The sequence below is a fragment of the Chlamydotis macqueenii genome, chromosome W (genome assembly GCF_036417535.1).
Source record: "Chlamydotis macqueenii isolate bChlMac1 chromosome W, bChlMac1.mat, whole genome shotgun sequence".
NCBI classification, from domain to species: Eukaryota; Metazoa; Chordata; class Aves; order Otidiformes; family Otididae; genus Chlamydotis; species Chlamydotis macqueenii.
Window position 1 is genome coordinate 33,147,195 of NC_141592.1, and position 22,133 is coordinate 33,169,327.

General features: G+C 42.3%; 1 protein-coding gene across 1 annotated transcript in view; it reads left to right on the plus strand.

Annotated features, from left to right (window-relative positions):
- The first annotated feature begins 834 nt into the window (after window positions 1–834).
- Window positions 835–22,133, plus strand: part of LOC147596646 (ubiquitin-conjugating enzyme E2 R2) — a 60,992-nt gene continuing 39,693 nt past the window's right edge. Inside the window, exon 1 of the mRNA XM_086769732.1 lies at window positions 835–1,017. Within this exon, the coding sequence (XP_086625858.1) occupies window positions 841–1,017 (177 nt within the window). The 5' untranslated portion in view covers window positions 835–840. The remainder of the gene's footprint in view (window positions 1,018–22,133) is intronic.

The window sequence follows — 22,133 nt, forward strand, 5'->3', positions numbered from 1 at the left end:
TCTGCAAAAGTTTTTCTCCGTCATCCAGATTGGGGAATAGGAGAAAGGATCGAAGTTGCACTTTCTGCCTCTAGCACCTCCTACATCCATGAGAAGGTAACACTCGTGGGATGGAGGTAATTCCCTGTTCCTCTCCTACTGCTGCTTGGGGGTTGCTGCAGGATTTTTAGGGGACCTGGGGTCATGCAAGGTCGCTCCTCAAAACCATCCTTTGTACAAAACCGGCTATTTTTTGATCGTGGGTGTCTGTCCGTGCAGCAGCGTGGGCCGGCCGTGCCCCTCCGCACTGGCCTGTTACCCTCACAGCCCAGCGCACACACCTACCCGACCATACCACCACCTCCTCCTCGTGAAAGGAGCGCGGCCCCTTTAAGCGCGCCGGGAGGGGCGGGGCTTGCCGTGCGGCGGGGCGGGGCGCGGCGCGGCGTGCTGAGGTCAGCGGCGAGCGGGCGCCGTCACAAAAGGAAGTGGTGGGTAGGGGTTGTTAGTGTGGGGAGGGGTAGGGGTTCACGGGGTGGTGTGGCGGCAGCCCTAGCTCTAGCCCTAGCTCTAGCCCTAGCTCTAGCCCTAGCTCTAGCCCTAGCTCTAGCCCTAGCTCTAGCCCTAGCTCTAGCCCTAGCTCTAGCCCTAGCTCTAGCCCTAGCTCTAGCCCTAGCTCTAGCCCTAGCTCTAGCCCTAGCTCTAGCCCTAGCTCTAGCCCTAGCTCTAGCCCTAGCTCTAGCCCTAGCTCTAGCCCTAGCTCTAGCCCTAGCTCTAGCCCTAGCTCTAGCCCTAGCCCTAGCCCTAGCCCTAGCCCTAGCCACGGCTGCGCGCTACGGCTGCGCCGCGCCGCGCCGCGCCATGGCCCAGCAGCAGATGAGCAGCTCGCAGAAGGCGCTGATGTTGGAGCTGAAGTCGCTGCAGGAGGAGCCGGTGGAGGGCTTCCGCATCACTCTGGTTGACGAGTCTGACCTCTACAACTGGGAGGTGGCGATCTTCGGGCCCCCCAACACCCTCTATGAGGGTGGCTATTTCAAGGTACGGCCTTCACCCCACCCCGCCGGCCGAGCGGGCCTCCCGCCGCCGCGGTGGTCTCGGGGAGCCGCTGCCGGGGCCTGCACACCCGCTCTGCCAGGCCTCTTTGTCGAGCTCGGGGGGGCCACGGCCGCTGTCAGGGGATCGGGGCCCGCGGGACCTCCCCTCTCCTTCGGGGTGCGCTCTGGGGAGAGGGGGCTGTGCCGTAGCCGTCTCTGTTCTGTTCTTTTCCTATTTTAACTCCAGAGAAAGGCAGGTACCTCATGGCAGGCTGCAAATTCTTCCCTTCCACCCCAGGTTGTCTGCTTGGCTCTGGTCTCTGTGTATTTTTTTTCAAAGGAAGGGGCTTCCCAACCTTCCCTGGATTGCTTTGCTTGTCGTGCAGGAGTATCCTGTGTGGGATGACTAATTCAGGATAAAGGTTGTGTTTTCCTCAAAACTTCATGGTGCTTCTGGGCTGTCTTTAATTTTTTTTTTTCTTTTCTTTTTCCTCCCGTTGTCCTTTTCTACCTCTCCAAACTTGTGGAGGGCAGCCTTCAAAGGGCTACAGCAACACTTAATTGGTGAAGGTAGATAAATCTTTCAGTTCCTCTCTCGACCTTCCTGTTAATCCAAACAAACTGTTTTTGTGGTTGTTAGTTCCTTTCCTGTAAATACAGTAAGCAAGAAATCTAGCACTGCTTTCCTAGAAATGAATGGCAGGTAGTAGGCTTAGATTCTCAAAACAACTGGAGGAGGAATTGCACGTTTTTCTTAAAAGAAGGAACTTAAAAACCTTGTTGCCTGCGGATTTGTTGCATTGGGCCTTTGCATTTGATGTCTGCTTGGTCTCTGGCAAAATATTGTCCCCTTCAGCTCGCATCTCCCCAGAGTTATTGTTTTAGTTATTAGTTTTAGTTTAATCAAACTGAAAAAATTTTGGATGATCTCTTTGTTAGTCAAGCATGTCTTTGGTGCTTCTTGATCTCTCTAGGTCAAGGTTTAAGAGCTTTGTTCCACAAAACGCAAATAACCTGTAGTTTAGGGAATAATAGATTCGAGTCATGTTCGGTTTGGCCTCATTATTTTGAAGGAAGGGAAGGCTTCGTCACAAGGCTTGCCTTTTGTAATGAGTTGGTTGGCTTACTCATGTAGGTGTGATAGGTATATTCTTAGACTCACCTCCATTATTACTTATTCAGGAAGTCACTCAAGTCTTTGGTGACTGGGTCACTTTCACATCCAAATGGTTTGACAACCTCTTCCTGCACTTACATGAGTGTGTGTGTGTTTTTTTTTTTTTTTTAGGTGGTTTTTTTTTTTTTTGGGTGGTTTTTTTGTTTGTTTTGTTTAATCACAATGGGTCAAAATGTTGTTGTTTGGTTGGGGAGCTCTCTGAACTATATGTTTGTAATTATTCCTGGAAATAAGCTGAAGCTGGCTGGATGTGCATTAACAAGTGTAGATTTAGGCAAGGTTGCCAGTTGCCTTACCTCAGTAATACAAATGTGCTGTCTCTTTTGGTATTTGATATCCTTGAACTGTTTGTTCTGCCTTTCTTCTAAATTTTTCTGAAAAAAAAAAATGCTTATTTTGAGAGTGGGAGACCAAGGTCTCCTGATACCTTCACCCCTCCACAGCACAGGGTTTCCTTTCAAGCAGCATGGCTGAAGCTTGTCATATGTAGCTTCTGTCTCATCTTTCCTCCATGAGGAGCTGCGTGTGGTGGCTTGTTTTGGCAGTATTTGATCTCTGGCTATGCGTCCTAAATTCTCAGGCACTGGAAAAAGTGGTCTTAGACCCTTCATTCTGTCCCTAGGGAAAAGGAATCCTATTGTCCTGAGAAGTGATGTTCTTGGCTTTCTTTGTATTGGGCCTTCAGGCAAACCTTTAGATGTGTTAGACTTGGCTTACTGAATCATTTAAAGATAAAGTTAGTAGCCCAAACTTGATTTAGTGGGGTGAATTCTGTAATATATTTGTAGTATATGCAAGGTGAGGACTAGTTCAGATCAGCATCTGACTTATTTCATCACACCAAGAAACCTGGCAAATATCTAACTCAATCTTGTTTTGTATTTTTAGTTTCCTAAGATGAGGCAAGCAGGATTAGAAATATGCAATTATAGGATGTAACTTCTTAAAAATTTTGTGGCGATGAGAGTTTGGGAATTTTCTTCCACTTGAGGTGTGGTTTGAGGGTAGGAACTAGAGGGGAAAGTACAAAGGTTTCCAGTTAAACACAGGTTTTCCTCAAAATATCTATACTTGAGCTTAATGTGACCTTAATAAAGAAAGTCTTAGTGGTGGTTAGTTGGGAATACAAATGCTTGACTTGTGCTCATAGAATTCTTGGAGCTGGTAACATCAGCTTTTGGCACCTTGTTTATTCTTGGACAAATATGACCTTTCTCTCTGGACTGTTGAACTAGCGAATAAACTGAAATGAGGAAAGTGCTCTCTTAGCAGTAGCTCTTGTCAAGGAGGTGCTGTTAAAAGCTGGTTCAACATTTTGACGAATTCTGGTTTCAGTTGCTAATCCTGTAACTCTAGCATTTGATAAATCGAAGCAGAAAACATAACCCATAATTGAAACATTCAGGGGGACTTCAGTACTTTAGTACTGGTTGTAATAAAGTCAGACTTCTCAAAAACTCAAGCACGGTATCTAAGCATATTTTTATCAACTAGTATAGCATGCTCAGATTTGCTGCAGTACTTCCATTGCATAGAACCTCCCAGCTAGAAGGAAAAGGCTGCAGCCTTCAGAAGTGACTACTTTGTGAAGAGCAGCTTGTATCAGTGAGGAAGAGGAGCAGTCCTGAACTGCAAGCCCTCCCTTTGCAGTCAGCTAAAGGTGCACTTCTGCAGTGGAGGCTGTCATGAGTCTGGGTGTTTTTGCATGGCTGTCCTCATCCCTGTCAATCTTTGCCTTATCTAGTGACTTTATGTAGCTACTTGTTATGAACTGGAATAATGTTCTGGACAACTCTGTTTAAATTCCAGATTACTACACCCAAGGAAGGAATTGAGGTAATTCATGCATGGAATAGCTCTCTCATTCCTTGCTGGCAAAAGTAGCTCAAGGACAGTGATGTTAAGTCCTCCGAAGAGGTCCAATGATAAGAGAAAATGTCTGTCCCTCAGCTACTATCGGCAAAAAATTGACTTAGGTTCTGGTAGAATCAGTTCTGTTGGGCTACAACTATTTGACTGCAATAGGTAAACTTGATTTCTGGTCCCTAACTCATTCAGAGTTTGTTTAAGGGTGAAAAGTGGGTAGAATTTGTGTCTATGATGTTGATTTGCTCACAGCCTATCCAGTTATTGAGGTTTTTTTTTGAGTGACAAAAAAGGGAAGATTTTTCTCAGAATAAAATGCTTCATGTCCAGGTCATAGATAGTGCCAGTTGCTTCTTTCTTAGGTCAGCTGGGAAGGACATGGTGTGACAAGACAGGTATTTAGATCAGACTCCACTAGGTTGTGTGGTACTTCTGAATTGCTCTGGAAACGATGGGAATGTGTTTTTCTGGTTTTGCAGGCAGTGCCTGAGCAGTAGAGAACCAGATTGTGCTGTAGTCTGCGGAACTACATGTGAGCAGTTAATTGATGCCACCTTTATGACATAGGCATCTTCTGTTGAGAGATTTCTTTGCTACATGACAGGAGAACTTCTTCACCTTTGATTTTTTTGGCAGTTGATACTTAAATGGGGACCACCACAACAAAAGTTATTAAGCTATAATCTGGTGATGATGGATGCTAGTTGAGATAGAGTTGAGTGGCTGAGGGTTGTGCATGGTGAAACTTTCACCATCTCGGTTGACCATTGATTGGTTTCTCTATCTAACTTGAAATCCAGTGTCTTACTTAGATGCTTGGGCCTTCAGAGCCTGGGGACAGATAAACCTCTACCCAATGCCTTGATCAAGCAATGTTTTCAGGATACTTGCAGAACTGCTAGAAGATGCTTCCTGATGGCTTACTCAAAGCTTTTGGTGTCTGGTGCAATTGCACCTTAGTGTCATAGCTTTTCATTGTTTTTAAAAAAATAAAATTCTTCTCATTTTTATAGTTGAATTATATTCTTGTGCTGGGAGCTAACCTTTCAGGGAAGGTGCAAATGAGAAATTATACAAATAGTACTGCCCAGCAGCATGGTTTGACCAAGTATGCTATGTCAAGAAACATGTTTAATGTAGAGCAAGAGTCAATATTAAAAGCTCTTTCAGAGGTGATTTAGGCTGAGTAGATGAAAATAAATACACATAACATGAAAGGAAACAAGAAAAATTAATTGCGTTATTATAGTTGCTATTTGATCGTTCTTAAGGGAATTTATTTCATAAGGTATTTTTGCTACTTGAAGGAGCAAGTCTTGACACATAAGTTGGGGAGGGGGAAACTCAGGCATTATGCTTAGTTGTTGTGTGGTTTGTTTTTTTTTTTTTTTTTTTTGGTGGGTTTTTTTTTTTGGTGGGTTTTTCCAGGTAACTTGGAGTCTAAATGCTTGTCAAGGCATTGTTTTCCTTGCTTTTTGTAACTCATTAACCATGCGCTGTTTAGAGTTCTGTGTTGTTGGATCTCAACTTCTTCCAAGTGATTTGTTTTTATTTCAAAGCAATTTGCGGTATGTGGGAATATTAATAATAATAATAATATTTTTCTTCAGAGCAGGAAAACAATATGGAACTTTAGTTACAGATAACTGATGGCAAGAATCAGCACCATATTTAAAAGTTTGGTGTTGTAGGCTACTTCTATTTGCTTAATTTGAATATTTTGGAGAAGCTTCTTGAGCACTTAAAGTTATGTAACTGGTAGAACATTTAACTTCACAAAAATATTCCTTGGTGCCAAGGAAAAAAATGTGGTATTCTCAGCACAAAAGCTGCCGTCTGCAGACCTTCGTGTTGCAAGGTGCTAGAGAGCTTCTCTCTGTACTTAATCTTCTATTTTTGTTGCTTTTAGGTATCGTTGATGCTGATAAGCAGAGGTCTGATGCAGCAAAGGGATTCAGAACTGCAGGTGAATAGAGCCTGGAGTTTTTTTGCTCTGTCTGAAAAGCTCCTGTTCGGAGCAGCTGCTAAGCTGTCTGCAGGCAGGGAGGCATGAAACTTCTTCTGATGTTGGTTCACTGATCATAAGCACACTTGCATTCTCTAACTCTCAGGCCTGGGGAATACCTGATTTACCCTCACTCTGCTGTTGCATATAGTTTTTTGGATGGTTACCTCTGTGGGCCCCACAGAATTCCCCCAGACAGCTCACCCTGCCTGTAGCTTGTTTTGGTCAGCTGCCTAGCCTCAGCAGGCAATGGGCAAGGTAATGATGGTAGCCTGCTCCTGATCCTCTTCCTAGGGCTCCTCTGATACATGTAGGGTTATTGTGTATACTAAGAAGCACAGATAGTGATTTCCAGTTCTGATACTGCCTGAAAATACAAGATCATGTGTAATTAGGTCCTGTTGTGTAGCAAGAGGAGAGCTGTAGTAAAGCCCACCTCTACAATTGGAATAAAAATGGAAGGGGAAGGCTTTCCATTTGGAAAGACCAAGCACTGTTGGTTTACATAATTTTTTTTCCATTGTTTGGCTCTTATTTCCATGAGTTTGTGCAGGGTGATCATTGGATAAGGTAAAATACTACTTTTTTTTTTTTTCTTGGAAAACAATGCAAAGAACTGTGCCTCTTGAAATTTCTTGCCTGTCTGTTCAAGAGATAGTAACTAAAATCATGTAGATAGCTTTAGATCTGGTTCATATTATAGGAGTTAGTGGGAGTTTTTGACTCTATAGTATTAAAGGATGTTCTTCTAAATTTTTTTTTGTTTAAATACTGAAGATTTTCAGTGTTGTAGCAAAGTTATGCCAGTGTTTGAGTGTGGGACCACATCTGTAACTTCTCAAAAGCTCAAACATGTTTTTACCTCACTGTTTCTGAAGTCACGCTTATACTGCCTGCTGTTTGATATAGTGATATGTTGATACTGGATATTTTCTATTTAAATAGCACTTTGGGTCTACTGTGTGATGCTCATTTTGCATCTAGAGGGTATGAAATGCTAGAAAAAAAGTTTGACCAGTTGTTGTGGTTTTGTTTAGTGAGAGGGGCCTAAGGTGGTAGCTCCTGTAGGAAACTGCTAGAAGTCGCTCCCCTTTGTTCAGTGGACTCGGCCGGGCCTAGGGCGGACCCACTGCTGGCCAAGGCCGAGCCAATTGGTAGCAGAATGTCCCATGATAACGCCTCTGCGATAACGTATTTAAGTAGGGGAAAACAGGAGAGGGGGGAAAAAAAAGAGAACAGAAGATGTGAAGAAGCTGAGTGGGGGCAGAGGCGCAGAGGGGGAGGTGCAGGCCTCGTGGGCCTTGCAGGCCTCACCCTCTGGCCTCTCGCCAGGTGGCCGACTTAGCCCGGCCTGGCTGCAAGAAGTGGAGAGGAGATGAGCAGGATGATGTGAAGCGATTCTGAGAGGCATCTGCCAGCCTGTTGTGAAGAACTTTTCTTGTGAGAGGAACAGCTGCAGATGCCAAGGTCAGTGAAGAAGGAGGGGGAGGAGTAATGTGGCTCCTGGCCAAGATTCCCCTGCAGCCTGTGGTGATGACCGTGGTGGAGCAGGTTGTCCCCCTGCAGCCCATGGAGGTCCACGGAGGAGCAGAGATCCACTTGGAGCCCGTGAAGGACCCCGTACCGGGGGAAGTGGATGCCTGAAGGCAGCTGTGGCCCATGGAGGGCCCGCTGGGGCAGCTGTTCTGGAGGGACTGCACCCTGTGGAAGAGATGACCCACGCCGGAGCAGTTTCATGAAGGACTGTGGCGTAGGGGTGGGACCCCATGATGGAGCAGGGGAGGAATGTGAGGAGTTCTTCCCCTGACCATGAAGCAGCAGCGTAAAACAATGTGTGATGAACTGACTGCAACCCCCATTCCCTCTTCCCCCATGTGCCGCTCGGGAGGGGAAGGTAGTAGAGATAATGTTAAGCCTGGGAAGAGGGAGGGGTGGGGGGAAGTGATCTTGTTCCCTGTCTCATTCTCCTGCTGTTTGTAGTAATAAATGAATAGTTTTCCCCAAGTCGAGTCTGTTTTGCCCATAACGGTAACTTTAAGGATTTCTTCCTGTCCTTATCTCAAACCTTGAGCTGTTTTTCTTCTATTATCTCTCCCTGTTCTCTGGGAGGGTGGGGGGAGTGAGAGAGAGACTGCGTAGTCTGGTCCTGATCGGGGCTGAACTACGATGCCAGTTTAATAGTAATAACTTTGGCATTGTGTACCATTCTCTGAAGCACTAGTAGCCAAGCTGAGCCTAATTGATTGCAAGTCTCCACACTTTCTGAAGTATTCAATATGCATAAATATCTGTCCAAAGTGACCCACCAATAGGAGAAAAATGATAAAGCTCATGAGTTGGGGTACATGTAGGATATTTTAGAATCTTGCTTGACTTGAAGAAATGTGACCTTAAGACTTCCTGATATTTGGTTGGTTGTTTTTTATGGTGGATTTTTTTTTTTCTTTTAACTGAAGGTATCCCCTGGAGAAGAAGGGGAATGTAAAGGAGCTGTCTTAAGTGGGTGGCACTTTCCGATATAATATTTGTGGTTAACATGGAGAAGGATGCCTTGCAGGCAGGCTATGTTTTACTCCTTAAGGTTTTAGTACTAAAAGCATGACATGATGTGTTTCCATTGGTCTGTTGTCTTAAAATTATACAAGTAATTTAGAAATTCAGGTAAAGGGCTTTTGCTTGGGAGATGAAACTTAAGCTGATAGCAGCAGGGGCATGTTTACAATAGCTATGCGACTTCCCCAAGTTAAGATATGTATCCTAGTTGAAGTATTTAAAACATATGTTTTTATTTTATAACTATGAACATTTTTGGAGGGATTAAGATGCATAACCCTTTGCCAGAGTATTGGAACAGTGTAAGGACTAGTGTTTAGCCGGTTGTGCCACTTGGGTCAATTCTTCTGCAATAGACATTGTGCAAAAATTCTTTTTAAATTAATCCTTGGACATCTCTGCAGCTAGAAGCCTTTTGCTGTCAGACCTAGGCAAAGGCTGAAATAGGATGCTCTTCTGCAGCACTCTTTGTCTTTACCAAAACAAAAGCCATGCAATGGAGTACCTTTGACTTACAATACATTCTATGAAGACACATTTATTCTTGCATAAAGTCTGCTTGTGTAGGCCTCTAATTCATGGATGTAAACTACGCTGGTATGCAAGTGTTTGCTTATCTTGGCTAGAATAGCTATCTCTAAAAGCACTCACCTTTATTAAAAGAATGGGCTGCTTATAATGTATCAAAGAATGGGCTGCTTATAATGTATTGAAGAAAATTGAATTTCATCTCTGCTCTCAATTACTCCCCTTGCAGAATAGTAACTGTACCCACACTTAGTAGCTGAATGCCTTTCAGTGGTGCATTAAGCAGTATAACTTGAGAGGTTAACGAGGTTAACATTTCTTCTGTACCTTTAAGTGTATTGTAGTTATTATTTAAATCCCTTCTAATTTGTCATTCATGTGGTAACAAAAAGCCCATATCCAAATCTTTCAAATAAAGACATGTGGCACTTTTCGGTTAAGGTGGAATGGAAAGAAAAGGCCTTGTCTATTCTTAATAATATTGCTGCTTCAGTGGGATCTCTGCCTTTTTTTCTTTTTTTTTTTTTTTTTTTTTTTGCTGTGTTACTCAAAATGCTAAGCAAAAGAGACATAGAGGCTCAACTGTTGTTGAAAACTTAATGTTCAAATTCAGTGGATAATGGTAATGTTTCTTCTCTTCCATAAGTCTGTAAGTGTCAAGTGGCTGTTGCTTGAGACAACCACAGTCGTATTTAAATGATTCTCTATAGAGGACCTGTTGTCACTTTTTTTTTTTTTGAAAGAACTTCTAAATGAAACTGGACATCTTGTATTGCTGTATGATCTTTATTGGAGCATATAAAAATGAAAGTTTTGAAATCAACATATGGAATGATTTCTGCTTTTCAGTGTCTGCTAGAAACCTGAAAGCTTATGTGCTTCAAAACTTGACTAATATGCTTCTTCCCCCCCCCCCCCCCCCCCCCCCCCAGCAGTCTTCTGAGGGAAGCTGGATAGGTGGGGTAGGCTTCACTGAGGCTGTGAACATTTAGGCTTTTACATTCTGGAATCAGCTGGATTATTTTTTAAAAATTTGTTAATACTGAAGTTTGTTTTGACCGAAATCCGGAATAAAACTCCTTAACAGCAATGAGAAGTTAAGAAGCAGGCACTTCTTTATTGCAGCGCTGGGCGCACGGGGGATCGCTCCACCTAGCGTGTGCACCCATTTGATCAACAGCACGGGTTAAATACACATTAATTATACATATTCATTAAATTCCAAGAAATAATATGCATAAACATAAATTTTCTGAGAAACCATTACATCATTTCCCCACCCACTCGCGCATGCCCAGTCTTTTGAGTCGAGGGTCTTTTGGTGGTCTTGGTGATCGTCAAAACGCCCCCTCCTCAAATTCGCTGGTCAAACCCCTCCTTGAAATCTCCATAGATGGTCTTGAGAACAGGTCGCGTTGCTCCTTGATTTTCCTGGCTCCAAAGTGATGGCTCAGGGCCTATTTCTGCAGGTGGTGTTTGGGACTTACCATTGTATTAACGATATGCTAGGCTAGCTTCTAACAAATGCGTATTATAATATCTCTAGGGTCCCACTCCCTTTAGGAACAAATGAATTTTATGAAGATTTAACCTATGTGACTACAGTTCTACAGTTAGCAAGAATCACCTCATGTTGATATTTAATTTTCAACGTTTATGTCATGTAACAAGGGGGCTTCCTGCTGGGAGTTGTAGGCATGTTGTGAAGTGGTGGATCAGATCAGGTTGGGGTAAGGGTAGTGAGTAATCATCCCAGAGCATGGCATTGTCTGTTCCTAGGCGGGGGGGGGGGGGGGGGGGGGGGGGGGTGCAGTGAAATGTCACATGGGCATATCTTCAGCAATCTTTAGTGCGTGCGCCATACTTGAGATCTTGCCTGCTGTCCAAGTAGGTAATGCCACATACTGTGAGGTCAGTTCTGTGTAATGGCAGGGGCATGGAGGAAGGTTCTAGTATGCTTGGCCACAAACGACCTGTCATTGTGATGTTACCAGGCCAATTCTTCTGTCTTGGAGGCTCTGGCAATCCAAGCCCATCTCGGGTGTCTCTCTTCCTTCGTCTTTTTTCCTATACTGGACTGACTGTACTTTGGGGCATGACTGAGGGCTGACATAAGGTCACCGCATGTGACCTGATTAGAGCTCCTGGTGTTTCAGCCTTGTTCTATTTAATTTTCTCCTCTGCACCTATCAACTTTGAGCATGTGGGTGACTTTGACCTATTTCCAAGAGAACAGTAACTTTTGACCTGCCTACTTCTAACCAGTACTTCTAAGATGGCTAGTTTCTGCTACTAAAACAAAAATAAGCTTGCTGGTGATGCTAGGGAGAGCCTGTGAGTTATACTTCAGCAAATCTGGCAAAGCTCTGGTTGGAGGGTAGTGGACAGAAATAAACTCTTCAGATGTTGGCATCTGCATCAGTTCTGTTCTGCCTTTAACTCTTGTGTGCACCAATTTATTTGGGATCTCCTAGCTCTTTTTTTCAGCATATATTATTTCATAGCTGGGAGCATAAGTAAGCTTTGGGGGTTTTCTTCCCTCCTCTTAAGTATAGAGCAGTGACTTCTGTACTCTGGAAAGAAGAATAGATACAGTATGTTTCCTGGAACAAACTGTATCAATTGTGGTTTTTGCATTGTTGTCATATAACCTCTATTCTAAATCTTACTAGTAAAAAAAAAAAATTACCATGAAAGAGGTGTTTTATGGCAGATGAACATAATGATGGTACTAGCAAGGAGATTCCTTATTCTTGGAAAGGACTTCAGTTTTGTTAGACTACTATGTGATACATAACTTGTACAACTGTAGTAATGCAGAAAAACTGAGGATGACAAAATTTAGGCTGAGCTTAAAGCCTACTATTAATGCTTGGTTGGTGTATTGATCTTAATTTGTAGTTTAATAACTAGATTATATCAACTTGAAATAAGAGTTATGGGAAATCAGCTTCTAAGAAAGGCCTATGTCTGTTACTAGATGCTTTTATAGCCAAGCAAACATTGTCTTCTGCTAGGTAGCAGCTAACAAACTTTTTTGGTACATGTTTAGTTGAGCTTTGTTTGGTAAAGCTAGTAAATATTGCTGTGTCACACTTACTCTGATCGTGAATTGCTACGATCTGATGTTAGACTGGGTGAATGGGATGCACAATCCAGAATTTATCATCTGTTAGGCCCTTTGTGTGGATGAAGCATGGCACTTGTTGAGAATAGTCTGCGGATGCTACACAAACAGGATGAGAGCGCCAATGCAATGCATTGTTCTGCATCTGTTGGTGAATGTAAGAGGTGCTCATCTGAAGGACACAGGGCTAGGATTGGAAGAGTCATGTAGAAGTATGGGGGCTTTGTACAGCTTTGAATGTAAGGTAGGGCCAAAATTTTCTCTGACAACAGTAAGAGGCAGTATAATTTAGTGAACAGCATAGGGACTAAGTCTTCTATCTGTAACTGGCTCATATTCATGATCCTGGAAAAATTTACATTTTTATGTAAAATGAGTGTATCTTATAATAGCATAGTTGACTAAATCTGTAGGTAGAAAGCACTTTGCTTTTTATAAATAGCACATGGGAAAGCTTTCTTCCAAAATGAATTCAACTTGTATGTTTACAAGTACAGTATTTAAATTTGGAGTAGCTGAAGAAATTGTCAACTGAATAGCTTTCAGGCTGCTTAAGCACAAAAGCAAAGAGATTTTTGGAATAAGAACTTCTTCCTGGTTTTTAAAAAATAAAAATCTGAGCATTTTCCTGAAGTGCCCCAGCACAGATTCTGATGTACTGTCAAGTCACAACTCCTTTGCACAGACTTTGTCCGTGAGGCAGCCGCAGCAATTCTTTAAGAGCGAAAAATAAAGCTGGGGTTGTGTAACTTAACCTGGGGGAGGAGGGGGACATTCCTGGTGTTGAAGAGAGCCATGAAGTCAAGGCCTGGGTATGTAGGTTTGCTGGGGGAGATGCATGCTATGCAGACTTCACAAATAATTATTGGAAAGAGCATATTGGGGAGAATCTGGGTAAACTTCTTGTTGGAGGAGGGCAAAGCTATGCCTTGACTGCCTCACTGTTTGAAATGTCGGAGGGATCTGCACTAATTTGAGAGCTACCTAGCTTTTTTTACCTCCCTGCCTCTGGGATTTCTTTCTTGTACTGTCTTAGTTGCTTCAGCTCCTGTGCTCTTCTACTGCAGCCACCCCAGGTCTTATCTCCTGTGCTTTGAAGATTAGGTTCAAAACAAAGCCTCTCAGCACAGTGAAACCGGCACGTGGGTTTTGATGGTAAGTGTGGAAGTGTGAAATGGCTCGCAGCCTTATAGTATGGCCAGGGAAAGAGCCTGGCGTGGCCCTTCGTGGAGCCAGCATGTTCGCAGGGCAAGATTTGGTTCTAGTAAGTTAAGACAAAGTTTAGAGTATATTACTGACATGCCTCTGAGTTCTGTTGTGCTTGTCACATGAAGTGCAATTACCCAGGCTATGCCACAACACTGAGCTTAAAACACATGGGCAGAAAGCCAGATTCTACACTTAGCAAGCACTTTAAATAGAAAACTACAGCACTACTGACCTGCAGGTACCTTTACTTTTTATAAGGAAAGCTACTGCTTCTAACTGCTGGAGGCTTCTTTGCTTTAATTATAAATGCATTGATAAATGCTGTTGTATAACACGTTTACTAAAATAATATTTGTTCACAGCTCAATGTGATTGCCATGTCAAGTTTGAGTTTCAAAGAGTATAAAGTCTTTTCCTGCTCTAGATTTGTTAACCTTGTATTAATAGATGAGGTGAAAGGAACACTCAGGGCTGTCCCCAATGACACTGTCAACCATGGCAAACCACCAAGGTTCATTGTACTAAACTATTGAGATAATTTTATAGTATTTAAGTATGCCATTGCTGCAATGCAGACATATTTGACCTATCTTAAGTACAGTAGTGGTCTGGTATCTATTTCGGCATGATATTTAACACCAGTTGTGAATTGACCCAGCTTACGGGTTGATTTTGCAGCCCATGCTTAATCCCACGTTGCCGTGGTTAGACTGCTACCAATATTCATGCTAATGGATGTAAAGCTAGTACAGCTGCAGCTATAAATCCATACGTCTACATGGCCCTTGCTTGCTGTAACTTAAGCTTGGGAAGCAAGCTGCTCTCCTATGACTTCAAATGCTGACAGTACAAAAGATGCTGGTAGTTTTGGTGGTAGAACTTAACTAAACTTGGCTTAACTGTTTCTGTTGGCTTATCCCATATTTTATAAGATGTAAATCCAGATCGAAGCTCTTGTTGTGATTGAAGCTGTGACGCCTTCTTTTTTTTGTGTCTAACATAGATGGATTAGGGGAAGGAGAGTGCTATGCAGGGTCTTATTTACCTACTTTTACTGTTATGAGACTCCTGGAAACTGTATTAGATCTTCCAAGGATTTAACTGCTTGCAGAGCTCAGCTGAATTGGCCACCAGGTTTTGTGTCTACCACAACAGGATGTCCTGGTTTTGGCAGGGATGGAGTTAATTTTTCCTCTCAGTAGCTGGTATGTTTTGGATTTCGTGTGTGAAGAATGTTCATAAACACCCTGATGATACCAGTTGTTGTGAATGAGACCAAGGACACCGTCCTGCTTTCCAAGTCTCGCTAATTTGCAGATGCAGGAAGCTGGGAGAAAGACAGACAGAATAATTGACCCAAACTGGCCAAAGAGAGTATTCCATGCCATAAAGGTCATGCTCAGTATATAAGTGGGGGCAGGCGAGGGTGGGTATCTGCCTTCCTGGCATCCATCTTTCCTGCTCGTTTTGCTGGCATCGTTCCCCCTCCCTTGCTGGCTCCCTTTTGCTCCTTTGCTTGCTGCTCGGTTTTGTTTCCATGATCGCTGCTCGGGACGGGCTGTATCGGTCATTGGGACATCGGGTGGTGAGAAAACATATTGTTCACTTTGTATATTTTAATATCTTTATATTCTGTTATTATTGTAGTTTTCCCTTTTATTTTAGTAAATTGTCTTCATCTCAACCCACGAGTTCTCCTTCCTTCCCAATTTCTCTCCCCCATCCCGCTGGGGAGGGGGAGAGTGAGCGAGAAACTGTGTGGTGATTTGGGCTAAACCATCACACAGGAGAATCTGACAGCTTAAACTTCACTTAGCTAAAACATGCATATAGCTATGGGGATTATCCACTTACTAATTTCTTTGTGGAAGTTCTGTGATTATATATATTTTTTTTTTTTAAAGACACCTATATGGGCATGCATTTCAAGGCCTAGCTGAGTTTAAATATTACAAGAAATATTAAGTCACACTCTCTGCTTCTCTTGGTAACAGAAAACAAAATAGAAATACTTCAGTGAGTTATTGAAAGTGACAGCGTAGACGTGCATAAACCTGATTGGGATGTATAACTTGGTGATCGCATCTTCCCCTTTATTGCCTCAGTGCCTTGGAACTTACACTATTGGGCTTCTCCTAGCTTTACAGGAAACCTCACTTCTAAGGGTATAATTAAAATGAATCTGTTCCTATGAAAGGAACTTGAGATTCTTAGGACAGAAGATCTCAAAGGCTACTAAAAGAAAAAAAAGTCAGACTTCTAGGAAATCAGCTGCCAGAAACAGTCATTTTGAAGTCATGGTGAATGGAAGGGAAGCACAAGATAGATGAGCTGAGGTGCTGGTGTTGATGGAGTGGTTGTCTTGGCAACTGCAGTCACTTAAATATCTCTAGGAAAATAGCTAGCAAATGTTAAGATTGAGAAACGGTGGTGGGTTGATAGAAGAACCAGAAGCAATGAGCAGCTTGAGGTTTGACTACAATAGGAAGCTGCTGTTTTCAGTGGTGCGATCCTTGAGTGATAGAACCCTGATGGTGCTTCTCCTGTACAGTGTATTTGGCTGCCCTCTTGCTGCATGAAGCAAGATCTTCAGGGAGAAATGCTGACCTTGGAGGGTATATTAATTCCCAAAAAAGTGGCAGATGAATGTGGTGTGAATTCAGATACTACTGGAGTGCTTCACTTTGCAGCCCCACTGTTTGGTTTAGTCTTAAAATATTGCAGCAAAATCCAGTGCAAAATAAACCCTGCATGCAAGCAGATCATCGAATCATAGAATGGTTAGTGTTGGAAGGGACCTTCAAAGGCCATCTAGTCCAACCCCCCTGTAAGCAGCAGGGATATCTCCAACCAGATCAGGTTGCTCAGAGCCTCATCCAGCCTGGCCTTGAACGTTTCCAGGGATGGGGCTTCCACCACCTCTCTGGGCAACCTGTTGCTTCTTTTTTATATAGGGAGCTTTATAAACTAGGCACATGAATAGTCTGTTTTCTAAAGAGAGCATACAGTAGCTGATACTTCAGCTGGAAATGACTTGGTCTGAATCCCTCTATTTCATGGGGCTGATGGCAAATTAAGCTGCTCTTTGTAGATACAAGGAAGGCAGACTGTTTAAAAAATATCTGATTTCTGCACATCTTTATTCTGTCACATTTGTACTGGGTCGAAAGCTTGGAGTCTGAGGTATGAGGTCAAAGTGGTTAAACTCTCTAGAAGGAGTGAGTAGTCCTACCACTGGTAACAAGCCTTCTTCTGAATAGAGAAGGATCTCGATTGTCTTGATCTATTTTAGGACAGGACAAGGCAAGCCTGTTAGACTTGTTTTGTTTGGTGGGGTTTTTTTGGTTTTTTTTTTTTTGTTTGTTTGTTTTTTCTCTCCACTAGATTCAGGTAGTAGCTGGTTGCTGAAATAAGCAGAGAATTGCTTACTTAAGTGTTTTATTGTGATGCTCTGGGTGTTTCATTGTAATGACCTGGCTTTGAGGGTGAGCCACATAAACTTCTGTGACTCAAATGTCTCAATTTAGTTTAATGTTGCAGGCATTCATGAATATAAACCAGATAGTTTGGCTTGAGTTGCTTTTATTCTAAGATAAATGTAATGCACAATTGAATAAGCTCACTAAAGCTTGAACCTGAGCAAGCGAAATTTAGTTTGATTTTGTTATTTGTAGGGTGATCCTTTGTGTGATGTAGCTAACAGTTGCTAGAACAATAGGCATGGTTTCTACTGTTCTACACTAAGCAACACAATCAGAACAGTTTATGATATAGTGGCCAACTCATGCTGACTTGGTATTCCTCTAATCCTTTTATAAACTGTTTTATCCTAGCTAATGGAACTGTGGATGTTCTTGCTAAACTGTTGGCCTTAATGTGGCTTAGCAATAATTATCAAAATACAGGTGCTTTGTGTATTGTTGAACTATTGATCAAACCTTTGAAACTTTGTGCTGATCTGTTATGCTTTTCTGTTGGTAATACTTCCACTGCTGAACAGTGAATGGGAACTCGTTCAGATGGATGCTTGCATCAGCCTGATTGCCAGTCCTGAGCTTGGATCTTTTCTTAAGCTTGTCTTCAAAGCTCTTGCATCGTGTTCCCACTTGACATGGCAGGCTTTTGAGAGTATTTGATTGCTTCCTTCCCAAAGTATGGAGTATTTTGTAGGAAACTTCACATTGACAAAGAAAACAAAGCATCTGTGTCCCTTTTAATACAAATTTGAGTTGCATTGCTGGATCCCATTCTGCTACTTGCAGTTTAACCATGCTCTTCATACACATGGCTGTGATCAAGAAGGAATGGTAGCTGGTGTTCAGACATTTTGGAGGCCTGATCTGGAGATGGTTTAGCTTTAAGATACTAAAGAAGCCTTCACTTCATGATTTTTGATTCCTTATTCTTCCTTTCTCAGATGTATTTGTGCTAGGCAAGTTTGATTGTTCAAGGCCAAAGTTCTCCTTAAAGTTAAAGAATAATAAAGGCTTCTTAAATAATCCCTGCTGTGCTTTTGTTGCAATACTTCTATCCCATATGATCTTGCCTTGCCATATGATCACATTTTAGAGCAATCTGTGGTAAGTAGGGTAAATAAGTTAAACTGCAGAGGTGCCTGAAGTTTCAACAAATTCAGTATAGAATAGTGATATTAAGGGCCACCCCAATTTAAGTGCCCAGCTTTGTAGTGGGACTTGGAGGGGTTCTGCCATCTCTTGTCAGGAGAAAACTGTGCCCTCTTCAGGACTTTGACATATGAAAGAAATTTAATGTGTGGTGCTCAGCCAAAAGTACTGGTCAACCTTGGCTTATTGCTTGGAGATGTGTTTGTTACCGAAATCCGGAATAAAACTCCTTAACAGCAATGAGAAGTTAAGAAGCAGGCACTTCTTTATTGCAGCGCTGGGCGCATGGGGGATCGCTCCACCTAGCGTGTGCACCCATTTGATCAACAGCACGGGTTAAATACACACCTGTTATACATATTCACTAGATTTCTGAGAAATATTATACATAAACATTAACTTTCCGAGAAATCATTATAATATTTCCCCACCCACTTGCGCATGCTCAGTCTTTTGAGTCGAGGGTCTTCTGGTGGTCTTGGTGGTCGTCAGAACGCCCCCTCCTCGAATTCGCTGATCAAACTCCTCCTTGAAATCTCCATAGATGGTCTTGAGAACAGGTCGTGTTGCTCCTTGATTTTCCTGGCTCCAAAGTGATGGCTCAGGGCCTATTTCTGCAGGTGGTGTTTGGGACTTACCATTGTATTAACGATATGCTAGACCAACTTCTAACAAATGGGTATTATAATATCTCTGAGGTCCAATTCCCTCTAAGGACAAATAGATTTCATATAAAATTTAACCTATGTGACTACAGTTCTACAGTTAGCAAGAATCACCTCATATTGATATTTAATTTTCAACGTTTATGTCATGTAACATGTTCAGTTCTCTCTTCATCCTGAAGAAACTAAGCCCATATGTTCTGGGGTTTTTGGGCTAACGTAGTCATCGGTCTGTGAGTTTATACTGGGGAATCCTTCCTTCCTCTTGTTGAAACTTTTGCCTCCTGGGCTGCACAGTGGGGTAGGGCCAAAACCCAGCCAGCAGCAAGGGAACGTGCCTCTAGCTTAAGGTACTTGGCTGGAAGGAGGGATTTCTCCTGTTTATCAGCTCACTTTTCATGTGAAATATTTATAATACTGACAGCCTTTTCCAAACTGTGCTCTGAGCAGTTGGGCTCCTTTTGTTTTCTGGCTTGGCATTTTGCATTCCTGTCTGGGCAGTGGCCTGAAGCCAACGGGAGAGCTGGAGAGAGCTGTGCTTAATGCCCTTTAGGGTAGGGCATCCACCCAGAAGGTGGGGGATGCAAGTTAATGTGCCTTTGGGCCAAATGCCCCAGTGCCAGCTGACTGAATAAAATATCCTGATTTAGCTTGCCTTTTTTTTTCCCCCCTCAGAAAATAGGACAATCATCTGAATCAAATGCCTAGTAAAAGTGGTCATGTACAGGGTTTCAGGCTCTGAGTCAGCCACACACACACACCTGCGTGTAACCTTGAGTTCAGTATTAAATTCCTGGAGTTCAGTGTTCAGGACATGTCAAGGCACTTCTTTTCTTGTCACTTGTGTTGGGCAGGTCAAGCACTACTGAGAAGGAACACACAGGAACTCATCCTGGGTCTAAACCCAGGATTCTCCAAGTCAACACTGGCTCCTGAGATGCACTTTGCAAGCACCAAACTTGTCATGCTCACCCATGCAATGCTTACTGTGTGACTCCTGTTCTAGCAATGTCCAGAAAATCAGAGGATAAACTACTTGTAAGTAGCTATTAGTCTCTTCTGGAGAGTGCAGGATTCTTTTTTTCCTGTTTAAACTTCTGCTCTTACCTTTTTGGAGGACACTTCTGTTACATATTGGGTAAGGAGGTAGCCTCAACTCTTTTCTGTTCTGTGCTCAGTGGCTAGTCATGTATTTATGGGAGAAATAACAAGATGACTTTAAAATCCATCCTTATAAACACTTTGTTATTACCTGACTTTTTTTACATAGTTTCACCGGAAAAACTTAAGAATTTCTCATTAGTTTGCTGTAGTCAGTTGTCTCTTGGATGAAGCTGTGATTTTTTTTTTTTTTTTTAAAGACATCACTTCACACTGGAAGCAACTTTAATGTCCTATAATAACATGTGCAAGAATGTCAATCACTTGGTGTTTAATTTGCAAATTAAAAATCTTGCTGTTGTGTCTCTTTGTGTTAAACTACTGAACTGTAAGGATAATGAACTAGTGATGCAGACTTTCATGATCATTAATCTGATATTGCACTGGCTGTATTTAAAGCTAACTGTTCGCAGTAAAAAATGGAAATGAGCTATGTGTTAGCATATCTAATTATATCTAAGGTGCCTTGTATATTTATTTTGGAGATTAGAGCAGAAGCAAAAAAAAAAACAAAACCAACCCCTGTGATATAGACTGCAATGCCCAGTGCAGAAGTGATCGTACAATGAATGTGAGCTCTACAGCACATACAGCTTAGTGCACATTATGGGTTACCCTGCTTTGGATTTGCTGAGAATTTTTTTTCTTTTTTCCCTTGCTGACAGAATGACAGCATTTTAATCCTGATGGTTGCAGCCAGTAAAATGGCCCTGCATGAAATATGAAATCTGGTGTCCACAGACATAGTACCCAGAAGGTTGGGCAACTTTGCAGCAAACATGAGGAAGTTTGTGCTGTGTATGTCACTGCTTGGATGTTCCTGAGGTCACTTGCTCAGCATCCAACTCCTCAATTTTTATTTTTTTTTATTTTATTTTTTTTTTTCCTCCCCTGAAGAAGATCAGGACTGTTGAACCTGAAATGCTGTCCCACTTTCTCTTAATATAGGCTGTAAACAGCCATTGTATTCAACCTTTGTATCTCTGTAGGCTTTCTGTCTTGAAAGGATGACATGACTTCACTGATCAACACTAAATGATAGTTAATTATGTAGATATCTTCCAGATATTTGTTTTGAAACAATTTGAAGCCACAAAATATACTGTATCCGCAGCGAAGCTGCTAGTATATTTGCTTCTAGCATAGGAGCCATCTTACCAGCAGGAGAAAGTACTCTTTCCTACAAAGCCCAAATTGTCTCGAAGGTTTTTGGTTGGTAGTTCTTCGTGTATCTTCTTTAAAAGTACCTGGAACTGACTTTGTAGCTAGTGGTCTAGCATTAGTTTCAGTATCTGATTCTCTTTTTTGCTTTCATACATTGATACTTACTTTGAATGATGCCCTGTTGGGAAGAGGCTAACTGAAAATATTGCAGAGCAACTTGAGCAGCAAACCATCTGGTACTCAAATGAGGCTGATCTCTGCATAATGAGAGTAAAGGAGCATATTTTGAAACTTGTCTCCTTTTGCAGGAGGCAGTTGGTGCTGTTGGTGTATTATAAGGGTGAAACGTGTTACTGCTTGTGTAATGTCCAGTACAATGAGGCTGTGACTGGCTAGGTGCTCTCAAACCTGCAAAGTTAACTCGACTCACAAATGCAATAAGGGGTTTGTGGCTGCTAATGAGCTGCAAAAATGATGGTTACTGTACAGTTTGTGGTATGCAAATATAAGTAAATTAGAGCTCTATTTAAAGCCCAGCATACTCTGAAGGGTGAGGACAGATGACTGTTCTGTTGTAACTAAGCTGTGTAAGAGCTGGCTTCTGGTGAGTGCTTGCTTTTTCCACTCCCAAAAAGTTAAACACAGGATGTTAATTATGTGCTCTGTAGAGGTACATGTGCTGCTGAAGCCGTAATTTTAATCTACATTGTAAATCAGATGATCACGAAGTCTAGTAAAAAATTGCTGACTTGGCTATCTTTATCACTAAACAAGCAACTAGGTCACTGATTTCACTTGCTTAGACTGTTTTTCCCTGCTGCTATCCCCCTGCACTACAGCTGCCAAGATACTGCCTGGGTATTAGGATGGAAAAGGAAGGAAAACCCTGGCTATGTTTTTATTTCTTTTTTTTTTTTCTCCTCTTCCCAGAGTAGGAAAGTACTGATAGAGTATATGTATGCAGTTTTTAGATTATAAACGGATTATTAACACGTAAAACCATGATTGACAATATACAAAATTGTCCTGGCATGAGTCTT